The 27,611-nt window shown below is 51.6% G+C and overlaps 1 protein-coding gene across 2 annotated transcripts in view; it reads left to right on the top strand.

The window, feature by feature from the left end:
* dacha (dachshund a) overlaps positions 1–27,611 on the top strand; it is a 130,360-nt gene that overhangs the window by 38,152 nt on the left and 64,597 nt on the right. For both annotated transcript variants that reach the window (XM_023841733.2, XM_023841732.2), the window contains exon 2: positions 16,651–16,766. In XM_023841733.2, coding sequence (XP_023697501.1) covers positions 16,651–16,766 — 116 coding nt within the window. The remainder of the gene's footprint in view (positions 1–16,650; positions 16,767–27,611) is intronic.

The raw sequence follows: 27,611 nt of genomic DNA, 5'->3' as shown, positions 1-27,611 counted from the left end.
ACACCCCCGTGCCCAGATGGCCACACCCCCTGAACTGAGTGACCATGTCCCGTTCCCAACCAGATGGCCACACCCCTGTGCCCAGATGGCCACACCCCCTCAACTGAGTGACCATGTCATGTTCCCAACCAGATGACCACACCCCCGTGCCCAGATGGCCACACCCCCGTGCCCAGATGGCCACACCCCCTCAACTGAGTGACCATGTCCTTCAACCAGATGACCACACCCCCGTGCCCAGATGGCTACACCCCCTCAACTGAGTGACCATGTCCTTCAACCAGATGGCCACACCCCCTCAACTGAGTGACCATGTCCTTCAACCAGATGGCCACACCCCTGTGCCCAGATGGCCACACCCCCTCAACTGAGTGACCATGTCCCGTTCCCAACCAGATGGCCACACCCCTGTGCCCAGATGGCCACACCCCCTCAACTGAGTGACCATGTCCTTCAACCAGATGGCCACACCCCCTTGCCCAGATGGCCACACCCCCGTGCCCAGATGGCCACACCACCTTTAGCTTCTTCAAAATGAGGCCGTGCTCACACGTTCCCTTCTTAGGTTCATTCGTTATTGATTTTCTTTGCGACATTCTTTCCTTGACCTCCGCGGAGGTCGGCCAAGGCCTGGGGGTGGGCGATGGACGGATCCCAGCCGTATCCAGGCGGAGAGGAGGAGGCTGTCAGGGGAATGAAAAGCGCTTAATCGATTGGCGACTCGCCTGAGACAGGAGTGGGTCAGAGTGACCCCGGACCTTTCTTCAGGCATTGGGATTCTGGACGGTGGGTGGGGATTAGCTCTTGTATTTAGCTGTCGCTTAGCAGCGTCTGTGGATGTGTGATGGACTTGAGGGGGGTGGAGGTGGGGGGGCTGTTTAACTTCTCACTCTTGAAAGCTGGTACGACGGTCCCTCAGAGCCGCCCTCGCCTCCGATCATGACCCCGTAAGGCACCCTAATCCCAGGCCTTCACCCTCGCCTCGCATGTCCCGACCCCACCCACGTCACATGTCCTTGTTCCTGATCCTGCGGTTATCCTGCAAATTCATGAAGGTTCCCCTTGGTGTCTCCATTGGTCCGGGTGACGGTGAGGTTTCTCGTCATGTGGGTCCTTCTCACTCTGGAGAGCATAACTGACTACATTACACAGCCTTTAGGCTCTGTCCTTCCGGGGGGGGCACTGTGGCCATGCCCCCCCCCCCCACTGCTACCCTCGCTGATCGTGAAAAAGCACACAACTCATGCAAACAGTTCCTCATGGGAACCTGAGGTTTGTGCTCTTTTGTATAATCCCATGTGAGCAAAACACGGGAAGAAAAAAATTAAAGGAGAATCCTGACAGACTGGGAAGCGGCCGGACGCTGCGGGGAAGCGGATCCGTGGGGTTCTGCGGGGAAGCGGATCCGTGGGGTTCTGCGGGGAAGCGGATCCGTGGGGTTCTGCGGGGAAGCGAATCCGTGGGGTTCTGCGGGGATGCGGATCCGTGGGGTTCTGCGGGGATGCGGATCCGTGGGGTTCTGAGTCGGGAATGTTTGTAGGTACGAGCGCCGGCGGGCTCATGTGTTTACATCTTCCCACGATATTCTCGGTTCAGCTCTGATTTAAACAGATTATGGAGCATTATTAAACAGTATTAAACAAGTATTAAACAAGTATTAAACAAATACGAGAAAAAGCAGCCCCCCCCTGCCCCCTCTCCCCCCACCTACCAGAGATGCCATGTTGTCATTAGCGGAATTCCCGATCCGGAATTCCATCCCACAGCTGTATGCCAGTGTTCGCCGTCGCCTGTGCACATTGGCGATCCTCCGTGTCAGAGAATGTCATTCCCCGGGGGGGGGACAGAGGGAGAGTAAACACACTGCTGTGAGCTCCACCTCCCGGGGGGGCAGGTTGAATTTAATGGAGCAGGAACTAACCCTGGTAGTGAGCCCTGGGGGGGTTTGCTGGGTCATGGCTTTGTGGAGTGCAGTAAGCGTGAGGACGAGGCCCTGTGCGTGACTGAGCCCATCTCCACTGCATGGATCACAGCCCCAGGGCCTTTGCATGTGATTGGTCAGTCTGGCAGGAACCAGGCCCAGGACAAACACCTCCCTGCGCTGGCGTGGGGGTTGGGCGGCTACACCGTCGCATACGGTCTGGCTGCGCAGTCGCCTGCGGAGAAGCCGTTAACTTGCAAGTTTGCTGTCTAGACAGGAAAATGCAGTGAAGGGGAAGTTAGGTGATGGTGTCATCAGCAGACTGTGGTCAGTTTGATAAGCGGGGGCTGGTGCTCCACTGTAATCAGCTGTGTGTGCGCGCATTAGCTTTATATTACATTGTGGGGACCCCCACAATGTAATAAAAACCTGTGTGTCACCATGTGTCTGTGTGTGTGTGTGTGACTGTGTGTCTCTCTATGTGTGTGTGTCTCTGTGTAACAGTGTCTGTGTGTCAGTGTGTCTATGTGTGTGACTGTATCTCTGTATGTGTGTGTGTGCGCGTCTCTATGTGACAGTGTGTGTGTGTGACAGTGTCTGTCTGTCAGTCTGTCTTTGTGACAGTGTGTGTTTGTGTGACTATGTGCCAGTGTGTGTGTCTCTGTGTGACAGTGTGTCTGTGTGTCAGTGTGTCACCATGCCAGCTCCAGCAGAAGCAGCACAGAGTCGACACTGGGGCACCATATGCTCTCTGAGGGTGTGTTAATAATGCATTTCTGCAAGGGACTCATTAACTAGAGCGAAAAGCGAAAGGTTACAGAACAGGAGACACGATAACGCCTTGCCCCCTCCCTCCCTCACTCACTCACACAATCACTCACTCACTCACCCCATCACTTCTTTACTCACTCATTCAATTTCTCTCTCTCTCTCTCTCTCTCTCTCACTCACACAATCACTCACTCACTCGATCACTTCTTTACTCACTCATTCAATTTTTCTCTTTCTCTCTCACTCACTCAATCACTCACTCACTCACTCACACAATCACTCACTCATTCGATCACTTCTTTACTCACTCATTCAATTTCTCTCCCTCTCTCTCTCTCTCTCACTCACTCACTCACTCACTCGATCACTTCTTTACTCACTCATTCAATTTCTCTCTCTCTCTCACTCACTCACTCCTAGTCCTATTCCTCCTACCCTAGCTCGCCCCTCCTAGTCTGTCCCTCCTACCCTCACTCCCCCACCTCCCTCCCCTCCCCCCTGCCTTCTCCCTCAGCTCTGCTCTCTCAGTCTGTCTGTCACTTTCTCTTTCTGTACTAACAATGTGATCCTGGTTTCTGTTCTACACCAGCAAGGTACCAGTGCTGCCAAAAATGGGCGGTGTGAGGTTACAGACAGAGATGTGTCAGCTTAGCTTTCACTGCATGTGAAGCTGGGGGGCAGCCAGGGAGAGGGGTGGGGGGGCAGCCAGGGAGAGGGGTGGGGGGGCATGGGGGCGGCAGCGAGGCCTGAGAATGACCACCCTCAAAAGGGAGAGCAGCTTCAGAAATATCCGGCATAGCTCCTGTCCTGTCCGCAGTGTGTTTGTGTGTGTGTGTGTTTGTGTGTGTGTTTGTGTGTGATCCAAATATACATTACATTGTAGGAACCAAATATCCCCACAATGTGATAAAAACCTATTTGACATGGGCACCATTTTTTCAGTCCCCACAAGGGAAATTAACATATAAAAATCTGCAGCCGCAATCAAAAAACTAAAAATGCCAAAAGTCGAATATTTTCTTTGGTTACTTATAGTTAATTAGGGCTGGGTAGGAGTTAATGTTATTAGAGTTTGGCCCATAGAAATGAATGGATGGTCCCCACAAAGATATAATTACAAACCTGTGTGTGTGTGTGGCTGACTTTCTCTCTCACTGATGAAGTTGTTACAGACCTGCAGCGTGTCTGATGGCCCCCAGAGCCAAGCCTCATTTGAGGCCCCCAGCCCCCCTGACCTCTGACCTGCCAGTCCTGGGGGTGTCTATTTGGGGAAAGGGATCACTGGGTTTGTGTCGCGGAGAGAAGTGCACGTTTTGGCTACAGAGCCCCCCCCCCCACCACCACCTGCCCTGGTGGATTGACCAATCGCACACGCCTGCATAGTGGGCCCAGGGTAGTGTGGCATAGGCAGGTGGCTGGGACAGTACCAGCGTCACACATGGACCTGGCTGGAGGGGTCAGCAGGCTGCATTCTGGGGGTGACCCGCTTCAGAGCGGGGGGGGGCATAGCTGGATCGGTGAGATATTAAACACTGAAGACCAGAGACAAACTGCACAGTAAATAAACGACAGGCAGGTATATGAGGACAATGACATTTAGCTGTGTTTGTTAGTCTTGCTGTGTCCACTTCCTGATAGCCGTGACTTTGTGCTACAGATGGATATGCTCGTTCTCCGTCTGCTGATGGCGTTTGACATGTCATTCACCAAAGATGTTTTATAATGTTGTATATTTAACTAGTATTTATATTCAAGCAGTGGTTAACATTTATATTAATTAAGGCCTTTTATGTGGATTACCTTATATTGCGTATTTTAACAATGTTGACAGCAAGAAAGCTAACTTCTTTATGATAATTGTGAATAAAAAGTGAGATTAGTTTATATCTTGTTGACATGGGCATATTTGCCTCGCTGACAACAATAAACGTCCATTTTATAAGATTAAACCGTTCACTGAAGGCTGTGTAAAGATCAAAGGTAAACAGGTTTCTATGTGTGCTGCTAAGGATGTCTTGTTATGTTGTTTTAAGTTTATTTTATGAGGTGGTTTTTGAGAATATACATTTTCTCCCTAAAAAAATAATGGATTTTTGGACATACGTGTTTATTCGTTGCACCGTGAGTATATATACTCTACAGCAATGAATATAAGAGGACATGCTTGTATAAACATCATTAAGGGGACATGATGTCTATAAATGTCATTAAGGGGACATGATGTCTTTATAAAAGTCATTAAGGGGACATGATGTCTTTATAAACATCATTAAGGGGACATGATGTCTTTATAAAAGTCATTAAGGGGACATCATGTCTTTATAAATGTCATTAAGGGGACATCATCTCTATAAATGTCATTAAAGGGACATCATGTCTTTATAAACGTCAATAAGGGGACATGATGTCTTTATAAACGTCATTAAGGGGACATCATGTCTTTATAAACGTCATTAAGGGGACATGATGTCTTTATAAATGTCATTAACGGGACATCATCTCTATAAATGTCATTAACGGGACATCATGTCTTTATATATGTCATTAACGGGACATCATCCCTATAAATGTCATTAAAGGGACATCATGTCTTTATAAACGTCATTAAGGGGACATGATGTCTTTATAAATGTCATTAACGGGACATCATGTCTTTATAAATGTCATTAACGGGACATCATCTCTATAAATGTCATTAACGGGACATCATGTCTTTATATATGTCATTAACGGGACATCATCCCTATAAATGTCATTAAAGGGACATCATGTCTTTATAAATGTCATTAAGGGTACATCATGTCTTCTATATATATGTCATTAACGGGACATCATGTCTTTATAAATGTCATTAACGGGACATCATCTCTATAAATGTCATTAAAGGGACATCATGTCTTTATAAATGCCATTAAGGGTACATCATGTCTTCTATATATATGTCATTAACGGGACATCATGTCTTTATAAATGTCATTAACGGGACATCATGTCTATAAATGTCATTAACGGGACATCATCCCTATAAATGTCATTAAAGGGACATCATGTCTTTATAAATGTCATTAAGGGTACATCATGTCTTCTATATATATGTCATTAACGGGACATCATGTCTTTATAAATGTCATTAACGGGACATCATCTCTATAAATGTCATTAAAGGGACATCATGTCTTTATAAATGTCATTAACGGGACATCATGTCTTTATAAATGTCATTAACGGGACATCATCTCTATAAATGTCATTAACGGGACATCATGTCTTTATAAATGTCATTAACGGGACATCATCCCTATAAATGTCATTAAAGGGACATCATGTCTTTATAAATGTCATTAAGGGTACATCATGTCTTCTATATATATGTCATTAACGGGACATCATGTCTTTATAAATGTCATTAACGGGACATCATGTCTTTATAAATGTCATTAAGGGGACATCATGTCTTTATAAATGTCATTAACGGGACATCATCTCTATAAATGTCATTAAAGGGACATCATGTCTTTATATATGTCATTAAAGGGACATCATGTCTTTATAAATGTCATTAAGGGTACATCATGTCTTTATATATGTCATTAACGGGACATCATGTCTTTATAAATGTCATTAACGGGACATCATGTCTATAAATGTCATTAACGGGACATCATGTCTTTATAAATGTCATTAACGGGACATCATGTCTTTATAAATGTCATTAACGGGACATCATGTCTTTATAAATGTCATTAACGGGACATCATCTCTATAAATGTCATTAACGGGACATCATGTCTTTATAAATGTCATTAACGGGACATCATCCCTATAAATGTCATTAAAGGGACATCATGTCTTTATAAATGTCATTAAGGGTACATCATGTCTTCTATATATATGTCATTAACGGGACATCATGTCTTTATAAATGTCATTAACGGGACATCATGTCTATAAATGTCATTAAGGGGACATCATGTCTTTATAAATGTCATTAACGGGACATCATCTCTATAAATGTCATTAAAGGGACATCATGTCTTTATATATGTCATTAACGGGACATCATGTCTTTATAAATGTCATTAATGGGACATCATCTCTATAAATGTCATTAAAGGGACATCATGTCTTTATAAATGTCATTAAGGGTACATCATGTCTTTATATATGTCATTAACGGGACATCATGTCTTTATAAATGTCATTAACGGGACATCATCTCTATAAATGTCATTAAAGGGACATCATGTCTTTATAAATGTCATTAACGGGACATCATGTCTATAAATGTCATTAAAGGGACATCATGTCTTTATAAATGTCATTAAGGGTACATCATGTCTTTATATATGTCATTAACGGGACATCATGTCTTTATAAATGTCATTAACGGGACATCATCTCTATAAATGTCATTAAAGGGACATCATGTCTTTATAAATGTCATTAACGGGACATCATGTCTATAAATGTCATTAAGGGGACATCATGTCTTTATAAACGTTGCTGCCCTGTAATCAGTGTGGAATCTGCAGTGTGGAATCTGCAGTGTGGAACTGTCACTGATAAGACACCCGGTTCGATGTGGGGGTGCCAGGGAGGGAGCAGGCAGAAGTTGCGGAAAGATGAAAGTGGGAAGCGGAGTGGAACGGGACACAGAGAGAGGCTTTCACTGGGAGATGAGAGCCGCACGGGGGGATGTGGGTTCACGGCCCGGCGGAGGGTCAGCTGGGGTTTGGGGGGGATCTGAGGGAGAGCCTGGGGAGGGGGGCGCCCTGTGACCCCGGTGACCCCGTCCTTCACTTGCGCGCACACACACACAGAGCCACTGAAAACAGGAGGCCATTTTTACTAAAAAGGGGGGAGAGAAGTGAGATTATAATGGTGAGGAGAGGGAGAGGGTGTGGCCGAGGGGGGAGGGAATCTGAAAAGGAATCCCTGGAAAAGGATGACAGGCCTCCAACAAAGGGTGGGGGGTGGCTTTCCGAAGCGTGTTTGATATCAGCGGGGGATGTGAAGTGCCACCGGGAGATATGCGAGCGGGGGCCACACACACCAAAAGGCCGGCGCGGCCTGAGGCATGAGAGAGGACCCCCCCAGTCCAGCCATACATGTTTTTATGTTATAGGTCCTCCTCCATATGCCCCCCGCCCCGCTTTTAATAAAACTGAATGCGGATTCTTTCTGTTAATAAAGGGAACAAAGGAGCCGTTGTGGAAGTGGGGGGGGGGGTATCATATTGCCGGTTTTGTGCTGCATTGCTGTGTGTGTGTGTGCGGGGGGGGGGGGGGGGTGGCAAGAGGGTTAGGCCAGTGAGCTTTTGCTACTGTAAACACTCCGGTGGCTCTTCGGTCCCAGAAACCATTGCCCCCCCCCCCAGAAATGGGGCTTTGATTGGTGCCCGGGGACAGCCCAAATGAGGGGATACAGGCAGAGGACTACGCCATGAACGCTCATATAGTATTTATGGGAAGTTAAATATAGAGGAGTCCGAAGTGCGTGTCTGTAGGGGGCGCTGACACGCGAATGAATGGAGGAGCATGTCCGCGGCTGCGAGTCTGTGGTTGCATTTCCGTGGCTGCGTGTCTGCGTGTCTGCGGCTGCGTGTCCGCGGCTGCGAGTCTGTGGTTGCATTTCCGCGGCTGCGAGTCTGTGGTTGCATTTCCGCGGCTGCGAGTCTGTGGTTGCATTTCCACGGCTGCGAGTCTGCGGCTGTGAGTCCGTGGGTGCATTACCGTGGCTGCGTGTCTGCGGCTTCATGTCCGCGGCTGTGAGTCCATGGTTGCATTTCCGTGGCCGTGTATCTGCGTGTCTGCGGCTGCGAGTCCGTGGTTGCATTTCTGTGGCTGTGTTTCCGCAGCTGTGAGTCCGTGGTTGCATTTCCGTGGCTGCGTGTCTGCGGCTGCGTGTCCGCGGCTGTGAGTCCGTTGTTGCATTTCTGTGGCTGCGTGTCTGCGGCTGCGTGTCCGCAGCTGTGAGTCCGTGGTTGCATTTCCGTGGTTGCATTTCCGTGGCTGCGTGTCTGCAGCTGTGTGTCCACAGCTGTGAGTCCGTGGTTGCATTTCCGTGGCTGCGTGTCTGCGGCTGCGTTTCAGTGGCTGCAGCTTAAGGTGGTATTGCGCTGAAGTGAAACGCTACTTTTCAGCACCTTTCAATTCTGAAAGTGCTGGGGGGCAGGCTGGGGGAGGGTGGCGGCTGTAATCCCGGGGATATTTAATTGCTTTTTACATGCGGCTCAGTAGTTGAAGGGACACAGATTAAATGCAGCTAATCCTTCGACTGGGCCGGTCATGTGGGCAGCGCTCACCTTGACCCCGGCAGCCCTGCTGGATTCTGGATGTTTCCGCCGGCCTGCTGGCTCATTCTCCACGGCAGACCCTTGGGAACCCCGTTGAACCCCCCACCTTGGGAACCCCTCACCCAAGGGGCAAAAGGCTAAGCGTTGTCTCCCAATGAATGGGAGGTGGCATCACAGAATCGCAGGCCAGCGTTCAGTGGCCCCCCCGTTTAGCGCTAACTGTACAGGGCAGCGAGGAAAGTATCTATGAAGCATGAAGTATGTATGTACGATGTATGAAGCTGCAAAATCCTTCTTGAAGAGAGTCCTTTTGGACATTGCTTAGGGTAGGAGTGGTGTTTGCTGTTCCTGAGTGACTCTGAACTCTTCTACTCCTCGCTGTGGAAGCGAGGACTATCTGCGCTGCATTAAAGCACGTGTGGGGCCCCCTCAAGGGGCCCCCTGGTCTCACCAAGCCCTGCGATCATGCTACAAGATGCCGAGTTAGCAGACATTCCTGCAGGGTGTGAAAAAAATACAGCAGCAGCAACAACCACAAATACTGTCGTTTTGCTAACCTGAAAAAATATCAAAATAGCAGCAGTGCATAGTGGAACAGAAGCAGCCCAGAGCAGTGCAGAAGGTGCAGGTGGCTTAGCTGTCGGCGAGGACCCAGCCAGTGCCGCAAGACCCAGAGGGCGTCGGCGAGGACCCAGCCAAGTGCCACAAGACCCAGAGGGCGTCGGCGAGGACCCAGCCAGTGCCGCAAGACCCAGAGGGCGTCGGCGAGGACCCAGCCAGTGCCGCAAGACCCAGAGGGCGTCGGCGAGGACCCAGCCAGTGCCGCAAGACCCAGAGGGCGTCGACGAGGACCCAGCCAGTGCCGCAAGACCCAGAGGGCGTCGGCGAGGACCCAGCCAGTGCCGCAAGACCCAGAGGGCGTCCGATTCACTTAGCTTAGCGAATGGCGCACTTAGACCGGGGGTTTGAAAGTGGATGGATGGATTTTACACAGTAGAGCCGCTGGGGCAGGAGCAGGAATGTGAGAAATGTGCTGAGGTAAAAGTATAGGGCCGTTCATGACGTGCCACTGAGAGCAGCTCGTCAAGAGGAGGAACAGTCTCGCCGAACGAGGTCGCCCTTCTGTTCAGGCTCCTTCAAATCCTTGCAGGTTCTGACGTACTGAAGGACCCACTCCCCAATCTTTCTATACCTGCAGTTTAAAGATCAAAACAAAACTGGTCATCATGATGATCTTTAGCTAATGACTTATTTTGAATAGGTGAGTTACAGTGGTGGGACCCTGCAGCAGCCAATCAGCTTTCAGCTGGGGCCAGTGCCTCAGTGGCCCTGCCAATGTCGGGCCGGTATGTCACATGCACAGCATCGTGGGAGTCAGAGTCACTGTCACTATGACACCCCCCCACACACACACACACCTTGCTATCACTCTGTCTTTAATACTCCGGCCCACGGTGCCGGTCTCGTCCCACCCGCTGCGGGCAGTTCAGTGTTTGTATGTGAGTGTGTATGTGTGTGTGTGCGTGTGTATGTCTGCTGTGACTCTGTGTGAGTGTGTGTGTCTGCTGTGACTGTGTGTGTGTGTGTGTGTATGTCTGCTGTGACTCTGTGTGAGTGTGTGTGTCTGCTGTGACTGTGTGTGTGTGTGTGTATGTCTGCTGTGACTCTGTGTGAGTGTGTGTGTCTGCTGTGACTGTGTGTGTGTGTGTGTATGTCTGCTGTGACTCTGTGTGTGTGTGTGTATGTCTGCTGTGACTCTGTGTGTGTGTGTATGTCTGCTGTGACTCTGTGTGTGTGTGTATATGTGTGTGTGCGGTGGATCTAAGCTGTAAGCAGGGACATATGGAGGCTGACTTCTCCTGGGCATTGGAATCAAATGCAATTCTCTCCTTCTCCGTCTCACTCTCTCCGTCTCTCTCTCTCTTTCTCCCTCCTTCTCTCTGCTGGCACACTGGCAGCCCCTCTCTCTCTCCCTCCTTCTCTCTGCTGGCACACTGGCAGCCCCTCCCTCTCTCTCCCTCCTTCTCTCTGCTGGCACACTGGCAGCCCCTCCCTCTCTCTCCCTCCTTCTCTCTGCTGGCACACTGGCAGCCCCTCCCTCTCTCCCTCCTTCTCTCTGCTGGCACACTGGCAGCCCCTCCCTCTCTCCCTCCTTCTCTCTGCTGGCACACTGGCAACCCCTCCCTCTCTCTCCCTCCTTCTCTCTGCTGGCACACTGGCAGCCCCTCCCTCTCTCCCTCCTTCTCTCTGCTGGCACACTGGCAGCCCCTCCCTCTCTCTCCCTCCTTCTCTCTGCTGGCACACTGGCAGCCCCTCCCTCTCTCCCTCCTTCTCTCTGCTGGCACACTGGCAGCCCCTCCCTCTCTCCCTCCTTCTCTCTGCTGGCACACTGGCAACCCCTCCCTCTCTCTCCCTCCTTCTCTCTGCTGGCACACTGGCAGCCCCTCCCTCTCTCCCTCCCTCTCTCTGCTGGCACACTGGCAACCCCTCCCTCTCTCTCCCTCCCTCTCTCTGCTGGCACACTGGCAGCCCCTCCCTCTCTCTCCCTCCTTCTCTCTGCTGGCACACTGGCAGCCCCTCCCTCTCTCCCTCCTTCTCTCTGCTGGCACACTGGCAGCCCCTCCCTCTCTCCCTCCTTCTCTCTGCTGGCACACTGGCAGCCCCTCCCTCTCTCCCTCCTTCTCTCTGCTGGCACACTGGCAGCCCCTCCCTCTCTCCCTCCTTCTCTCTGCTGGCACACTGGCAGCCCCTCCCTCTCTCTCCCTCCTTCTCTCTGCTGGCACACTGGCAGCCCCTCCCTCTCTCCCTCCTTCTCTCTGCTGGCACACTGGCAGCCCCTCCCTCTCTCTCCCTCCTTCTCTCTGCTGGCACACTGGCAGCCCCTCCCTCTCTCCCTCCTTCTCTCTGCTGGCACACTGGCAGCCCCTCCCTCTCTCCCTCCTTCTCTCTGCTGGCACACTGGCAGCCCCTCCCTCTCTCCCTCCTTCTCTCTGCTGGCACACTGGCAGCCCCTCCCTCCCTCTTTCTCCTTCTCTCTGTTGGCACACTGGCAGCCCCTCCCTCTTCCCACCCGCCCCCCCTCTCTCCTTCTCTCTCCCTCCTCTCTGCTGGCACACTGGCAGCCCCTCCCTCTCCCCCCCCTCTCCCTCCTTCTCTCTGCTGGCACACTGGCAGCCCCTCCCTCTCCCCCCCCCTCTCTCCCTCTGTCTCTCTGCTGGCACACTGGCAGCCCCTCTCCCTGGGAAACGCAAGCCTTTCAAACATGAGTAATTGATGAATTGTATGCAATATGCAAATGAGAATGCATAAATCTCCTGAATGACAGCTTAATTTATGTGAGCTTTTAAGAATGCAGGATTAGATTTTAATTAAATATCTTCAAAGGCACCCTGACTTGTACAGTTTTTTTTTTGGCTGCTATCGTCTTTGTTGTTGTTTAAACAATTTCCCATTAAAATTTTTCAGATCAGATTTCTGTTGTCCTCTCAACTGCGGTCGGACCCTCTGACTCCCCTGGACCCCCTGCCCTCCCCACTCTCCCTGAGAGGTAGAGGGGCTCTCTGTCGGGGCGGGGCCCCAAATGACCTGCTGTGATCCTGCTCTTGGCCTTTTTCCACGGAGTGGGTGGGGCCAGGAGTCTCACGGGGGCTCGGCCTGCGAACATAGGCACCCCCTCCGTTCAGAGATTAGCAGGTGCTGTCTGGGAATGAATATTTCATATGACTCTTTGAAAAATGACAAGGACATATTTACAAAATTCACGGGGAATAAAAAGTGCTTAGTAACCCAGTTTAAGTTGTCTGCCGCAGAGACGCTGGCCTCACCAGGGACCAGGAGGCGTGATTTACGTGGTCGTGTGCGCCGAAAGGGGTTTCTGCCGAACGTGTGAATGACTCGACGGCGCCATCTGTTCCCCGTGCCCAGCGGGACCCCGAGGTGCACGGGAGAGAGGGATCTCAGACCCCTCCCCCTACCGTCGTGGGGTGATCGTGGAAGGAGCCGGCATGCCGAGCTCAGCCAGTCGGGAATGACATGGATAAGCGAGCGGAAGAGCGCTTGGCGAAGAGGCGCTGTGAGGAGCCGCGGCCTGATCGCGATGGAACGGGCCTGACGAGCCGAGTCTCACCTCCCTGCGCTTCTGCTTTATATCCGAAGATTAATATGAATCATTTTAACTTCTAATGAGCAGGAATGGCTGCCCATCCAACTGGAAGCCACCGACCAAATGGCGGTTCGACAAACTTCTGCCAACTTCCTTGACTCTTAATAAACAGGCATTTGTTTCAGTTGTAGGGAGGCGGTTAAGGGCCTCAGAGAGCTTTGTCCTGGTGATCCCGGCTGAACCACAGCTCTGAGCTGCAGAATTTCATACCAACCCGGAAAATGTGCCCTGCGGAACTACTCTGCTTAAACGCAAACTGCCATGAGGAAATGACCTCCGGTTCCTGACTAACAAAAGACAGCGGGCAGAACCTATAGGCATTGTGTATAGCTCACACACACAGCGGTTTAAATAAACACAATCAAGGTTACATGCATCGAGCCGCCTCTCTGCATGTGCATCGCTGTGCTATTTTTGGGAGTGACTACATTGTGCCGTACGAATGCGTAATGATTCCGTTTGGGTTCACCGCCGCCTCAAGCCCCCACGTTCGCTGCTCGCTCGCCCGCCTTCGGGACGTGGGGCTCGCCTTTTTTAATCAAGTGGAAGGGAAACACCTGTCGTAGGCGAGGAAAAGGCTTCTTCAGCTCCAACAATGGCCGCTCCGAGGGGAACTAAATAAGAAAAGGGCTTTACGACTCCTGGGGGATCAGAAAGGCAGGCTCTTGCAAAATCACCCGGTGGAAAACAAGAGAGGGTGGGCTCCCCCCGGTCCCTTGCGCTCGCTGTGACTCTCGGAGACAGTGAGACGAGCACTCGAGAACAAACACTCCACCACATTATAGCCGAGTTTCTGGACAAAACAGGCAGCGCACTCACACAGCAGTACACACTCTAAAGGAAACCCCTTTGGCCCGCGTGACATTTGAGGAAGTACCTGGTTAAGCAGCTAAACAGGCCCCTTTCTTCCTCCCCCTCGTTCCTTGGGCCATTTTCCGGATGGTAACCCCCTCGGCTTCCACATCATTATCCCAGAATTCCCAATCCTTGGCGACCCCTTCAGCTCAGTTTAAGGCTCTCTTCCTTTTTCGGAAGCACATGCATAATAGGAACATTCCGGTAATTAGCTGTTTACTGGTAGCTCCTGGTAGCTCTGACAGGAGGACAGAGGGACGGGCCACTCAGACCGGGGGCTTTTGTGTCAGAGAGATGCAGGGAGGGAGAGAGTCACACGCTGAGGCCGTCACTGCGTTAGAGTTTGTTGGCCCCTGTGAACGACAGCCAACAGGCACTGGTCTGGGCATGATATTTAAAGTTTTAGTGTCTTTTGCTGATCCTAACTCGTCTTATTTTTAACTGGGCTCTGTGATCATCTTTCGTAATATTTAATATTTTCTTTCGCCTAAGGTACATATGTAGGCCACATCAGATTATTATTATTATTATTATTATTATTATTATATCCAGCTCAAAGGCTGTATATATTTTGGTTATACAGGATGATTAATTGTACAATTTTTACACTGATGTTTATTATAATTATTATAAATTATTGTATTTATATTTTTCACATTTGTTATTTCCAGAATTATAGGACATTTTTTTCTGTACATAATAATAATAATAATTATTATTTTGACACTCATATAGTGGGGTCATTTTTAGATTTATGCATATAAAGGGAATATTACCGCTACATTATACTAATTAAAAAAATGTGAAATTGACACCTTGTTTACTGCTATAAGTTTTTGTCATGGCATCACATAATGTCATTTTAATTTTACGGGCATCTACACAGCCTAAGTAAGCGTTACTAAAGGCGTTTAGCTCCTAGGGTGCTGTGTACTATATTCAAAATTAAAATTTACAGCCCATAAAAAGCGAAGAGGACGAGTGACGCGTTGCACCGTCCGCTGACCAAACCTGTGTCCTGACAGAGCATGACAGCCGCCTGTCGCCTTGACGATCTTCACGGTTAATAATATTACGGCTTGTCTTGTTACTTTAGCTGCCAACGCGATGCGTGTTGACTGCTGGCTCTGTTCGGTTTTTAATTGGATCGGCACAGTGACAGGAGAGAGTGCGGGTCCTGATTTCCGTCTGGGTCTGGCTCTGCGGCCACTGAGTTGGGATCTCTGGCTGGATCTCCGGTTGACGGTCTGATGGCCATAGCCTTTTCATTTTATCAGAAACTCCCGGAACAAGCAGTCACCTCTCTGCACGGCCTACTGTACAGTATTTGGCTAATTAAATAAAGAATCTTGGATTATTTTTATCCCAAGTAATAGCATGTGCACAGTACGCATTATTCATAAATAATTTCAACGGTGTCGCTTTTCATGCTTGTACATAATTAAACAGGCCTGAGTGAATGATCTGGACGGTTTTCAAATGAGGCACTTTTCCGGAAACGGAAGGAGCGGGGGAGCGGCCTTTACCGAGTGCATGATTAACGTGGCGCTGGGTCGGAACGCAGACCGCGGGTCCCGCGAAGGAAAGAACGAGCGGCTGGAGAGAGAGCAGAAGCCGCGTTTGTGATGGCCGCTTGGAGGCTGTGTGCGCTGCTGTGGTGTGGGTGTCTCCTGTCGGGGCAGCTCGACTGGGTCTGCGCGCGCGTGTGTGTGTGTGTGTGTGTGTGTGTGTCTGTCCGCTACGCAGACAGCTTACACAGCAGATCCGCTTTGTTCTGACGGTGATGCGCTTTGGAACGCACATGAGAGCGTCCCGTTTGGTGTCCAGATTCTCCGCGCTTTTGTTTTTCCCGCTGTGTTCTTCGTTCGGTGCAGCTGTCTGACTTTCATCCCGGGAAATAAAGGCCAGGCTAGCATGTTTGCATCCGCCAGCCCCAGACACTTTTTCAAGCCGCTCCCGCCTCCCCCGTACAGTCAGACACCGGCCCTGCGCCGTGGCCTGTCTGCACCCCTCCATTTATCGCCGCTTTTGTTCCTCATCCTCGGCGCTCCTCCGATAGCGGCCTGCTGCCCTAATCATATACACACTGAAATTAGCATTTCCCTTGTCCAGCGATTTCTCCTCTTGCCCCCCACGTCCGCCCTCTTTAATTCAGCCTCCTCAGGCTCGCTTCCCGCATCACTCTCTCTCTGGCTTTATCAGGGGGGTGCTGCCACATGTAACCCTGCTTCCCCCCCTGGTAAAGTTCGTGGTCTTGCTTGCCTCCTATTGCCCACCAGAGGTATTTCTGGCCGCACAGCGTCTGCAGTGTCCGTGGGAGTGGCTCCGACGCTCCGGCCAATAAGATCATACCGTTCTAGGTGTCGTTGTGTACCAGCATCGTGCTCTGCTGAGCCCTAGGGATGAAAAGTGCCCCCCCCCATTATGGTTCCCTTCAGGGCTGTGCTGCTGCCTGTGGACCCTGTTTGGTGACTGTCCTTCTGGTGACACATGCTTCTGATGATGGTCCTTAGTTTCAATTGGGAAAGGGGATAAAAATTGTGCTGTGCACTGCTGTACATAATGACATCTTACAGGTGGTGTGGCAGTGACAGATGTGGGCACCACCTGTAGACTGACACTCCCCCCCCCTCTCTGACCCCCCAGCTCCCGGCCAGGCCGTCCCCCCAAGCGCTCCTTGGGCGTCACCATGCAGGAAAGCTCGCGTCTGCTCCCTCACGGCGTGCACGGCCTGCTGTCCCCCGGCCTGCTCTCCCCCACAGGTAAGCTTCTGTCCTCCGGCCTGCTGTCCCCCACAGGTAAGCTTCTGTCCTCCGGCCTGCTGTCCCCCACAGGTAAGCTTCTGTCCTCCGGCCTGCTCTCCCCCACAGGTAAGCTTCTGTCCTCTGGCTCCCCGTGCCCCTCCCCAGTGTGTCAGCCATGCATGTGTCTTCTCTCCCTCAGTAGGTGAATCCGCCCCCTTGCCTCTGTTTCTCTTCCATCCCCCCTCCCCCCCCCCCCCCAATCGATCCGCCACAGTGTCCTTCAATGCCCCCGTGCGTTAAACAGAGGTTACCTTATTGGATTTCTGCGGCTCCGTGTCCGCCGCGTTACCCCCCCCCCCCCACCACACACACACACGCGCTCACAATTTGTTTTTATCTTGTTTACAGTAGCGGTATGCAGCCGGCCGTGTGTGTGTTTGTGTGTGTGTGAGAGAGAGAGACAAAGTGGTGTATTATCTCTCTCCTTAATTGTACCTGCCTTGTACCTTGCCAGTGCTGTACCATCTCACGCACGCACTTTTACATCTCCTCTGGCTTTCGTGATGCCGTCCTCAGGGCCTCTGAAGATGTCTCCCTACTCCCTGCTCCCTCCTGATCCGCTCCCCTCTCCCTGCTCCCCACTTCCTGCCAGCCCGCTTCCCACTACCCGCGCGGCTGATATGATCTCACATGACGTGTCCTGTTATTTCTGTATGCCCCCTGTTAACACCCATTACTTTAAACCTCATTTTCGCCCCCTCTCTGGGCTCCGCCATCCATCCATTTAAGCGCCGGAGTCATTTCTCATTCTGTGTGGCTTAATTTCTCTGTCCACTCTCCTGCCACCCGGTTTCTGCGGAGCTGTAAATGCAGCGGAAGCCGTGAGAGTAACAGTAACTGCCGTTAAGCACGCAGTGCTGTGAGAGGCAGGCACCGTGATCGGCTCGTGGTGTTTGTCCGCAGTTAGCACAGGTGCAGGTGAGCTGTAAGTACACTTTATAATGAGTCTTTATCAGGGATCAAGCATTCTGCTGCACCAGATGCCAGATTAATATCATTTCTGTGTTTCATACACCTCTATGGGAAAACAGCCCTCCCTCTCTCTTCCCTTCTCCCCTCCTCCTCCTCCCTCTCTCTGGAATGTATTTGTCATTTGATTCAGTGGCTTCACTGCATCTGTTCCTGCAAGGTGCCCCATGCAGGGACGGCAAGATTGTTCCTGCAGGAGGAACCGCACACCTTGATCCCAACGACAGCTGTAGTGGCTGCGATCTGAGCCTTGTGCGTTCCTCCTGCGTTCCGGTTCACACTGTATCACTTTCATTAGTCGTCCTGCCGCGCTTCTCTGTTTAGACCTGAAGGAGCCCAAATTAGCATAATTATCCATTCGAGCAATTTAGCATGTTTTTCCTCTTTCGAGCAAAGAATTCTGAGAAGCAGCCTTAGAAATTGTTCAGAAACGAACTTCCTGAGGTTAAACACATCTACCACAGCTGACCTCAGCCTGCGTGCTGTGACAAAATTGGGAAAAGGTGAAAGTGTCCAGTGTGAGGCCTTGGGGATGTGTTGTGGGGTTCTGGAGTATCAGAGGTGCTGGTCCAGTTTTTCCCCAGAAACACTTTGCAGTTTTTGTCCCTTTGTTGATTGGGTGGCCGTTGGAGTGAGGTCTCCTTCAGGGCTCATGCGTGGGCGCCAGTGCTTACAGTGACATGCCGTCCTAACAATGAAAGTGTTCAGAAAATGCTGGAGGACTGTGATCATTACTGGGTTCTTTTCTGTGATCATTGGTGTTTTCTGTGAGCATTACCTATTTGTGATCATCACTGGGTTTTTCTGTGATCATCGCTGATTTCTGTGAGTATTACCTTTTTGTGATCATCACTTGGTTTTTCTGTGATCATCGCTGATTTCTGTGAGCATTACCTATTTGCGATCATCACTGGGTTTTTCTGTGATCATCGCTGATTTCTGTGAGTATTACTTTTTTGTGATCATCACTGGGTTTTTCTGTGATCTTCACTGTTTTCTCTTCTTTGAGTATTACCTTTTTGTGATCATTACTGGGATTTTTCTGTGATTTTTTTGTGTAATCATCAAGCAGTTTTTTCTGCAATCATTATTTCTGTTTTTGTTTTCAGAATTATTGCCAGTTTTTTTGTGATGATTGAATTTTTCCTGTGATTGTTACCTGTATTTTGTGATTAACCACAAACTTTTTTATGCGTTCATTGCTTGGTTTTTTCTGTACCTACTGCCAGGTTTTCTGCAACAACTGCCTGACTTACTGTGTTTTTCTGTCATCATTTTCAGTTTTTTTTATTGTTATTTTTTGTGATCATCCTAGGGTTTTTTTCTTTGATTATTGCCTTTGTTATGTGATGATCACTGTTTTGTCTGTCATCCTTTCTGTTTTTATGTGATTATTACTAGGCTTTTTGCTGCCCATTCCAGCACTTTTCCCTGCCCGTTTCTGGGTTGTTTTCCCTGTGATCGCTGGCAGATTTTCCGTGTGATCATCGCCCGCCGTTCTGCCTGATCGCTGCCAGCTTTTTTTTTGGTGACCTTCGCCTGCTTTCTCTGTTTCTCACACACGTCAAAGAGCGGTGACAGAGCGGCCCGTCCGGAAGATGGCTCGCTGCCCAGACACATCGGGACACTGACGTTTAAATTTTCATATCGTTCTTTTGATTAATTCATTTAGCATTTCTATTCATTTTTAACTCGCCAAACCCTTTTATTTACACAGATAGTAAATATTTAAATACTGCTGTGTTCACTATAATGAAGCCGTCGTGGTTGTTGTACTTTTCGGTCAGAGAAGCATCACAGAGAACATGGGAACGGTTTATCGCTACGGGGCGGGGCCCCACTAACCCAAGGTAGACGCTTGTTTGATATGGAATCGTGATCCATAGCAGCGAATTCCCGGGAGAGGTTCACATGGCCCACCGGGGAATTATTTTCGTGTCAATGCCTCCGCTCTCTGTGTTCGTAACCGCGCAGAAAATGAGCCGGGCAAAAACGGAAGTGAACTCGTTGTCAGTTTTGTTTTGCCCTTTTGTTTGCCGGATCGCTGTTGACAGAAACATCACAAGGCTCGGCACTCCGGGGAGGCGGCTAAACTGCGGGAATTAGAATCCCGCTTTCCCGCTTGGCCGTCATGTCGAACACGGATCTCTCTTCCCCGCTCGCTTGTCAGCGGAAGCGGTACGGCAAAGTGAATCAATCTGGGTCACACGGAATGAGGGAGGTGGAGAGAGAAGGAGAGCGAGAGAGAAACAATGAGTGGTGGGAAGATGAAGGGGGTGTCCTTAGCTAACAGCACAGGACGGGACACGGCCTTTGGTGACCCCTGTGAGGGCAGCGGGAAGAGCCTGAAGCCGCCGCCTGACTTTCCCTGGTTTCACCCCCCCCCCCCTCCCAATGAAACCGCGCGAATGTCGGCCATGTTGGTGACTGTGTACCCACCTTCCCGAGATCCCTTCTTTTTGTACCCTCCACTGAGCACATCGCCCTCTGGTGGCCAGAGAGTGCAGTCTACATTGAGGTGTTGATCAAGCTGAAGAGTGATGTCAGTGTAGGCAAACACCAGCCTAGCACTAGCCACACCGCTGTGCCCTACACTCAGGGGGCGCTCTCTCTCTCTTTCTCTCTCTCTCTCCCTCCCTTCCTCTCCCTCTCTCACTCTCTGCTGGAGAAGACAAGCCCGACTCTTCCTGGTGACTTTGATGAATGACGAGTCCCACTGGGAGCAGTGTTCCATCTGCTCATGCCCCCCCTCTTCAGCCCACTCCCCCGCCCCCAGCCCACGCACCCACCATCCACGCCCCACCCCCAAACCCCGCCGGAGTGCCCCACCCCTGTCCGCCACCATTCACTCTGACAAATTGTTTTTAACTGCCGCACCGCTTAGCATTTTCCATTTGACCGTGCCCCCCCCCCCCCCCAAACCAGCACAGCGACCTTCTTTGACAGCTTCGTTTGGTGATCGACTCCTAGGTGCATGGAGATCCATTTGCCTTTTCCCAGATTACCGGGATCCCCAGGGAGATCTTGCCTTTTTCAGGGGGCTGTTCCATGACCGGATGTGATCATCAAACACTTTCACTTTTGTGGCCTGTTCTGTGCGCCAGCGGCCCGGCTCCTGCCCTTTTCCGCCCCGCCCCACCCTGCGAGCGAGCTTATCTGAGGGGGGGGGGGGTGGCAGTGGGTAAAATAACTTTGAATAAATAAAACATGGGGATCTGTTTGGTGACATATGGGCGGCGTGGCTGTCCAGCATGCTAATGAAAGGCAGTGTTACCAGCAGAAACCACAAGCACCGTGTGCTGCCAGGAATATAGATATCAGGAGTGAAAGGTACACGGGCACGCGCGGGTGCGAGAGTGTGTGTGTGTGCATGCGTGCGTGCGTGTGTGTGTGTGTCCGCACCCATCTGTGTGTGTCTGTGTGTTCGCGCGCGTGTGTGTGCATGTGTGTGCGTGCGTGTCCCCGCGTCTGTGTGTGTCTGTGTGTGCGTGTGTCTATGTGTGCGTGTGTGTGTGTGCATGTATGTGTGTGCGTGTCCCTGCGTGTGTGTGTGTCTGTGTGTGCGTGTGTCTATGTGTGTGTGTGTCCGCGCGTGTGTGTGTGCATGTGTGTGCGTGCGTGTCCCCGCGTGTGTGTGTGTCCGAGCGCGCGTGTGTGCGTCTGTGTGTGCGTCTGTGTGTGCGTATGTCTATGTGTGTGTGTGTGTGTGTGTGTGTGTGTGCAGTGATGACCAGAATCATGGCTGCACCGAGCAGAAACTTCTTAAAGTACCGCCTTCCTCATCGCAGTCCGGACTCGCGAGATCCCGAGTGGGAAAATCATTCAGTGTGAACGCACATCTGAATATGTGCACATATGTTTATAACATTTACATTTCCAATTTACATATTTAGTAAACGCCTTCGTCCAAAGTGAGCGAGGCAAATAGCGCGTTACTAACTTAGAGACCGTCGACTGCGCTCCCAGCGAATGCCCAGGTACAGGCGTAAGGGGTATCGGGCAGGCTGGAGGAGGAATTGGTAATATGAGGATCATTCTCACCAAACCTGCTGTCAGACGCCCCAAAAAGCTGGTTTCAGCACACGGCACAACCTGCTGGTCTGCAGGCTTCCAGAGACACGCAAATGTCTTAAAACAGCGACGTGATGCTTCAGACTGGCAGCCTGATTTACCAGCGGATTCTAATAATCCAGTACACAGTTATTATTATTATTGTTGTTAGAGGTGCATCTTTTAAAAGCTGCCATTTACAGCTGCTCACAGCAGACAGCTGCGCTCTCAGAGTCTTGGACGAGTCTGTTTTCTTCTCTATTTGTTTGCCCGCTGAGGGATGTTTCCGGAGTCGTTACATTATTCTCGCTTAACCTTGGCGTGAGCTCATCGCTTGAGCCAGGACTTGAACTCCCCAAATCAAGTGGCATCGTTTACATTCCTGCTTCCGGGCTTCAGGCCGGAGGGTCACATGTCTCCTTTCAGAGTAATTGATTGGTCGGTGTAGTGTTGGTTTAGAATGGCTGTGAACTGGCACTTAACCTGTAGCCTTGGTCGTTTTTTTAAGTTAATCAACCATATTGGGGCTTTTATTAGTGATGCCTTCAGAAAGCGACCATATTTATGCACAAGCAAAGAACCACAAGCGGATGCCTGAGGTTCCTGTGTCTGTAAATGTGACACACACTTTATCGCACCGGCCGAAAGCAAAGTGTTGGGTGGATTCGGCCCCCGCCCACCTCGCCCCGCCCTGCCCTGCCTCTGCTCATCTTAGTACTGCACTTGGATTTAAAAGTGATTGAAATATGGGGGCCCAATCCGGCTGGTTTGTCAACTCCACACAGCCCCTCCCTCCCCGTGAGTGGCCCCTGGGCTGTAATCGGCAGCAATAATGGGCCCCATGCCCACATGCATGGCCACAGCGGCCCCAAACCAAGCACATGCGCGCAGGAAGGTGGCCCCCAATCCACATTTAATGACAGATCGGAGCTGGGTGGGGGGTGAGGGGGGCCTTTAATTTGTCTTGGAAGCGGCGCTGTCATACACGCTCTCAGGGGCTCCAGTGATGAGCATGCATCTGTAAAATAAAGACCTTACAATAAGAGCCCCCCCAGCTCCTCTCTGGAGCATGCACCACTCCAGCAGCTCGCCTCTGCCCTGGGGGGGGGGGGGGGGCTCAGCACCTGGGAAGCCCCTATCAGTGGCGTACCACTGCAGCTTTTAAAGACGAATAATCTCTTAATATCAGTACTCTATGAATACTGACATCCATCCATCTATCCATCTATCTATCTATCTATCTATCTATCTATCTATCTATCTATCTATCTATCTATCTATCTATCTATCAATTTGCCTGACTGTCTGTATTTCTGTCTGTCTTCCTGTCTGTCTGTCAGTTGGACTGTCTGCCTGTCAGTTGGACTGTCTGTCTGTCAGTTGCACTGTCTGTCTGTCAGTTGTGCATGTCCCCTTTACCATGCTGCCGCTTGCCAGCATTAGTACTATAATTAGCGCCTTAATTAGCGGCAGTGGCGGCTGAGTGACAGTTTGGAGTCAGTGACTGGCATTCAGGATGGCGCCGAGCTCCGCTGCAGGCCACACACCCGCTCCCCGGGACCACTTAGAGGTACCGGCGCCGAAATCAGGCCAGCCGCACTTGGGGGGGCGAGATTAGTGCCGCTAAATCCGCCACCCCCGCCCCGGCATCTCGGGCCCCGCGCCGGCCCCCAGGGGCCCGGGATTAAGGCGCGTTCCCTGTTGCTGGGTGGATTAGGCCTTGTCGAACACGACGAGGGAGGCGGGTCCCCATTCAGCGGCGCTGACACAGAAATAAGCTCACCGCCACGGGGCGGGGGCCAAGTAAGCCAGTTAAGCGCAAGCTGATAAGCAGAGCTGTGTGGGTCTGTGGGGGCTGCCCCCCCGAAGGAGCACCTTAACACATCCTTCACTTTACAAGCTCCGCTCCATCACAGATTCCCAGCTGGAGGAGTGAGAGGCTCTGCGTGTCCGTTATGAACCGCCGGCAGGATAGCAACAGCCGCTCCGCTCAGCAAGGCTTGCGGCCGAGCGCTACCCCTCCTTAAAGAAACATCATGTCAATAGCGAGTCGATAAAAGCCTCACACATTCTTTCCGGAGAAGCCCCCGTCCCTCCGCCCGCCGACTCCGCTCTGCGTCCCCCCCCCCACATCACAGTTCATGATCTAGCTCATGCTAATCTGGTATTAAAATGAAAAAGGTGACCTTGTCCAAATTAATAAGTCTGCGTAGAAATGCACTTTCAACATGCGAAAGGTTAAGCAAAGGTTACCCTTCAGCCGCGGAGAGCAGATATCAGCCCCCCACAAGCCGCCCCCCCCGAATGCCCGTGAGTCCTGGTCTGCCTCTGCACTCCCCACTCCCAACTGCTTTTTTCACAAACTCCATTTTGGCTCCTACTGGGCCCCCAAGCTCTGGCCCCCAAACCCCCCCCACACACACCAATGTTGCAGCATTTCCCTGCACTGCTCACTTTAGTGCAGTTTATGGCGGTTAAACAGGCTTTTTGTAAATGTAAAGCCACTTGGTCTCTGTAATGCTCAGGATTTGTCTCTTTGATGCTTCCCGCCCCTCCCATTGTGGTGAACCCCCCCCCCCTCTCCCCAGCCACTGATCCATAGTGACACCCTCTGGCAGGATATACCCTCCTACGCTAGGCCATTAGGCATGTCACCGGTGGCTGGGCGTCACAGCAGAAGAGGGCTGGGTGTCAGGCCAGGAGCGGGCTGGGCATCGGGGCGGGAGCGGGCCGGGCGTCAAGGCAGAATTGGGTTCGGCGTCGGGGCGGGAGCGGGCCGGGCATCAAGGCAGAAGTGGGTTCGGCGTCGGGGTGAGAGCGGGTCGGGCGTCAAGGCAGAAGTGGGTTCGGCGTCGGGGTGAGAGCGGGTCGGGCGTCAAGGCAGAAGTGTGCCAGGAGTCAGGGCAGGAGCAGTCCAGGCATTGAGGCGGCAGCAGGCCAGGCGTCGGTGCAAAGCAGGCTGGGCGTCGAGGTGAGAGTGGGCCAGGAGTAGGAGCAGAAGCAGGCCAAGCGTCAGACTGGAAGTAGGCTTTGAACACTCTCTCCTGCTTTTCAGCGCTGTTTTGTGGTTCTGTGCTTTCTTGGGTTTATTCATCAGGAGCTGACAGATATACACAGATTTATGTTTTTTCTGATTTTCCTGCCCAAGAAAATGAAGGCTTGCGTCTGTGTGCGTCTGTCTGTGTGGATGTCGGTGTATGTGTGCCTGTGTGGGGAGGGGAAGTTCACAGGTGCTCCCCAACTCCAATAATCAACCTCACACTTAATTAATTAACGGTGAGTGAATAACAGGCCGTGGACATGGTGAGTGGGGCCTATTTTTCAAAGACTGCGTTGTGCTGCTGGCTCTGTTTCCCCTTCGCCTCAGGTGCGACATCCCTGGGCTGGTGTGGGTGGAGGCGGAGAGGGATTCTGCTTTGTTTTCCCACTCTGCCGACGCGGCCAGGGGGAGGGAAGGTCAGGGGGTGGGGGGTCGCAAATGCAGATGGGAGCGGGGGCTCAAGGTTGAGAGTGCGGCCTGTTTGTTGTTTTGCGGCATGGCGGCGGTAAACAGGAGAGCTGGGGGGTCCGTTTAATGATCCGCGCGGCACATGGCCTTTGAAGCGTTGAGGAGGTGGAATCTTTGTTCTCCTGTAATTAATGGAATTAATAAGACGGGTCGATGGCGGTGGGGCCTGCAGGGCCGAGGACGCGAGCGGCAGTCTGGAGAAAGCCAGGCCTCTTCCCGTAAAGCGTCTCTGTTTGCCATTTTTACTTTATTGCTTAATTTGTTATGGCTGCTGAGCACGTTTATCACGAACGAGGCTTTGTCCGACGGAGACTGGGGTTAAGGAGAAGCCCGATGTTAGGAGTACAGGACGCCGGCTGTGTCTCTGGGGCCAGTAGGGCTCGCGCTGCCTGTCTGGGCCCAGATCGTCCTGCTGAGTGCAGGAGCCACTCATATTGCAAACAGCTCGGGTGAACGGGGAAATGCCAGCCCCCCCCCCCCCCCCCCGGCTGGAATACTGCACTGCCCCTTTCCTGTGACTCCTACTGCAAACGGCACGTCTAACCCTCCAATAAATCTCCCGTGAGGCACCCTGCCCCCACTGCACGGCCCCTGCTTATGGAAATGAATCGAGAGGCGAGCTGTGTAAATACTTCAGAGATAGACCTCCCCATCCTGAGCTCGGGTGAGGGTAAACCCCCCATTCCCTGCACAGAGGAGCAGGCTCTGAGTGTCCACTCACTTCAGCCAGGTGGGCCGATTGAGCTGCTTCTTGTGGGAAGTGTCTCTGTCTCTCCACACGACTTCAGATGGGAAGACGACACCCCCCCCCCCTCCCCAGCCGGAATCCAGGCCGTGGTACCCTTGAAAGCTGCTGTGCGCCCCTCGTAAAGACAGTAATCAGGGCTAACGAGGAATGATGCAACATCGGCCGTCAGGTGGCCAATCGGCTGCCGGTTCCGTAGAGCCTTCTTTTTTTGGGGGGGGGGGAGGGGTGCATTTGAATTGTGAAATTGGATTAGGTGATTAGTTAAGGGCAAAGTGGACTAAGAAACACCCCCCTGGAAAAGGTGTTGGGAATATTGGGGGGGGGGGCTTTCTCACCTGGGGAAAATTCACCTTAGGCCGTCGTGATTTAAAGAGCCCCGTCGCTGTGCCTGACGTATTTCCAGGAGAGCAGGTCTGAGCTCCGGAAAAGACGCCGCTGCTGTGCTGTTAGTGGACATGTAGCCCAGAGAGGGAAAAGTCACACAGCCCAAAAAATGCTTCTTGTTTAATTAAAAAACAACATAGGAATGAGAGAGTGAGAGAGAGAGAGAGAGAGGCACAGGGGGTGGGGGTGCTCTCCGCACTTTTTCTGCTCGCTGAGCAAACTCCTGTTGTGCTTGACCCTCTCCGCTTGTTTGCATGGCTGTTGAGAGTCGGCTGGCGCGGGTTCGAGTGGCCCTGCCTGTGAGACCGCAGGGTTAAAGAGGTGCCTTTGGATTGGGGGTGGGGTGCAGGCCTGGATGCACCTCACTCTCAGAAGTGGGTGAATCAAGCTCCAAAAGGCAGACCTCTGTGTGCTGGGGTGGGCTGATTGGTTCTTGGCTTTATTGGTGCCACTGCCCCCCTCCCCACCCACGTCCCTGTCCTCTGAAACGCCTCCAGTGATATTAGTCAGGCCCAGCCCTCCTGCCCCAGGCACAGGAATGAGCATGGCCTTCCTCAGCAGCTTGTGGAGATGTGGGGTAATTACCCCGGGGCAGGGCTGGGACAAACAGGATGCAAGTGCTGCATCAGCGAGTTAATTAACGGCTTATTCCCCTCTGATAGGAGGAGCGTCTCGCTGCTGTGTAATTTCACCTCCACGTGATATTAGACCATGAGCCCCCGCCGTGGCTGCTAATGACAGCAGCCCCACGGCCCCCCGACTGCTGAAGGCCCCAGCTGAAGGAACAGAGCCATCGGCTGATGGGCGGGGCATCGATTAGCCCCGATCACTTGTCTCATGCCATTGTGACATTTAGATTGTCATGATATCACACTTACACCTTTTCTTAATTTATTTTTGCACAACTTTACTCTGTCTGTCTGTCTGCTGAGCTGCTTGCTACCCTGAAGGCTGTGAAGCCAGTACATCGACCTGCTGCTTCACCGCGCTGTTAAAACACTGAGCCAGACGTGTTTATGGCCCCAGAGGTGTGACGCCATTAGACTTTGGCTTGGCTTTAATAACGAATCCAAGCTGAAAAACGTGCCAGAAAAGCAGAAGCTCTCCAGGCCGGAATAAACATCCAGCGAAACGTTTGGACGCA

Source organism: Paramormyrops kingsleyae, chromosome 24 (genome assembly GCF_048594095.1).
Source record: "Paramormyrops kingsleyae isolate MSU_618 chromosome 24, PKINGS_0.4, whole genome shotgun sequence".
Classification (NCBI taxonomy): Eukaryota; Metazoa; Chordata; class Actinopteri; order Osteoglossiformes; family Mormyridae; genus Paramormyrops; species Paramormyrops kingsleyae.
Note: the sequence above shows the minus strand (reverse complement) of the source record. Positions and strands in the feature narration are given on the sequence as shown.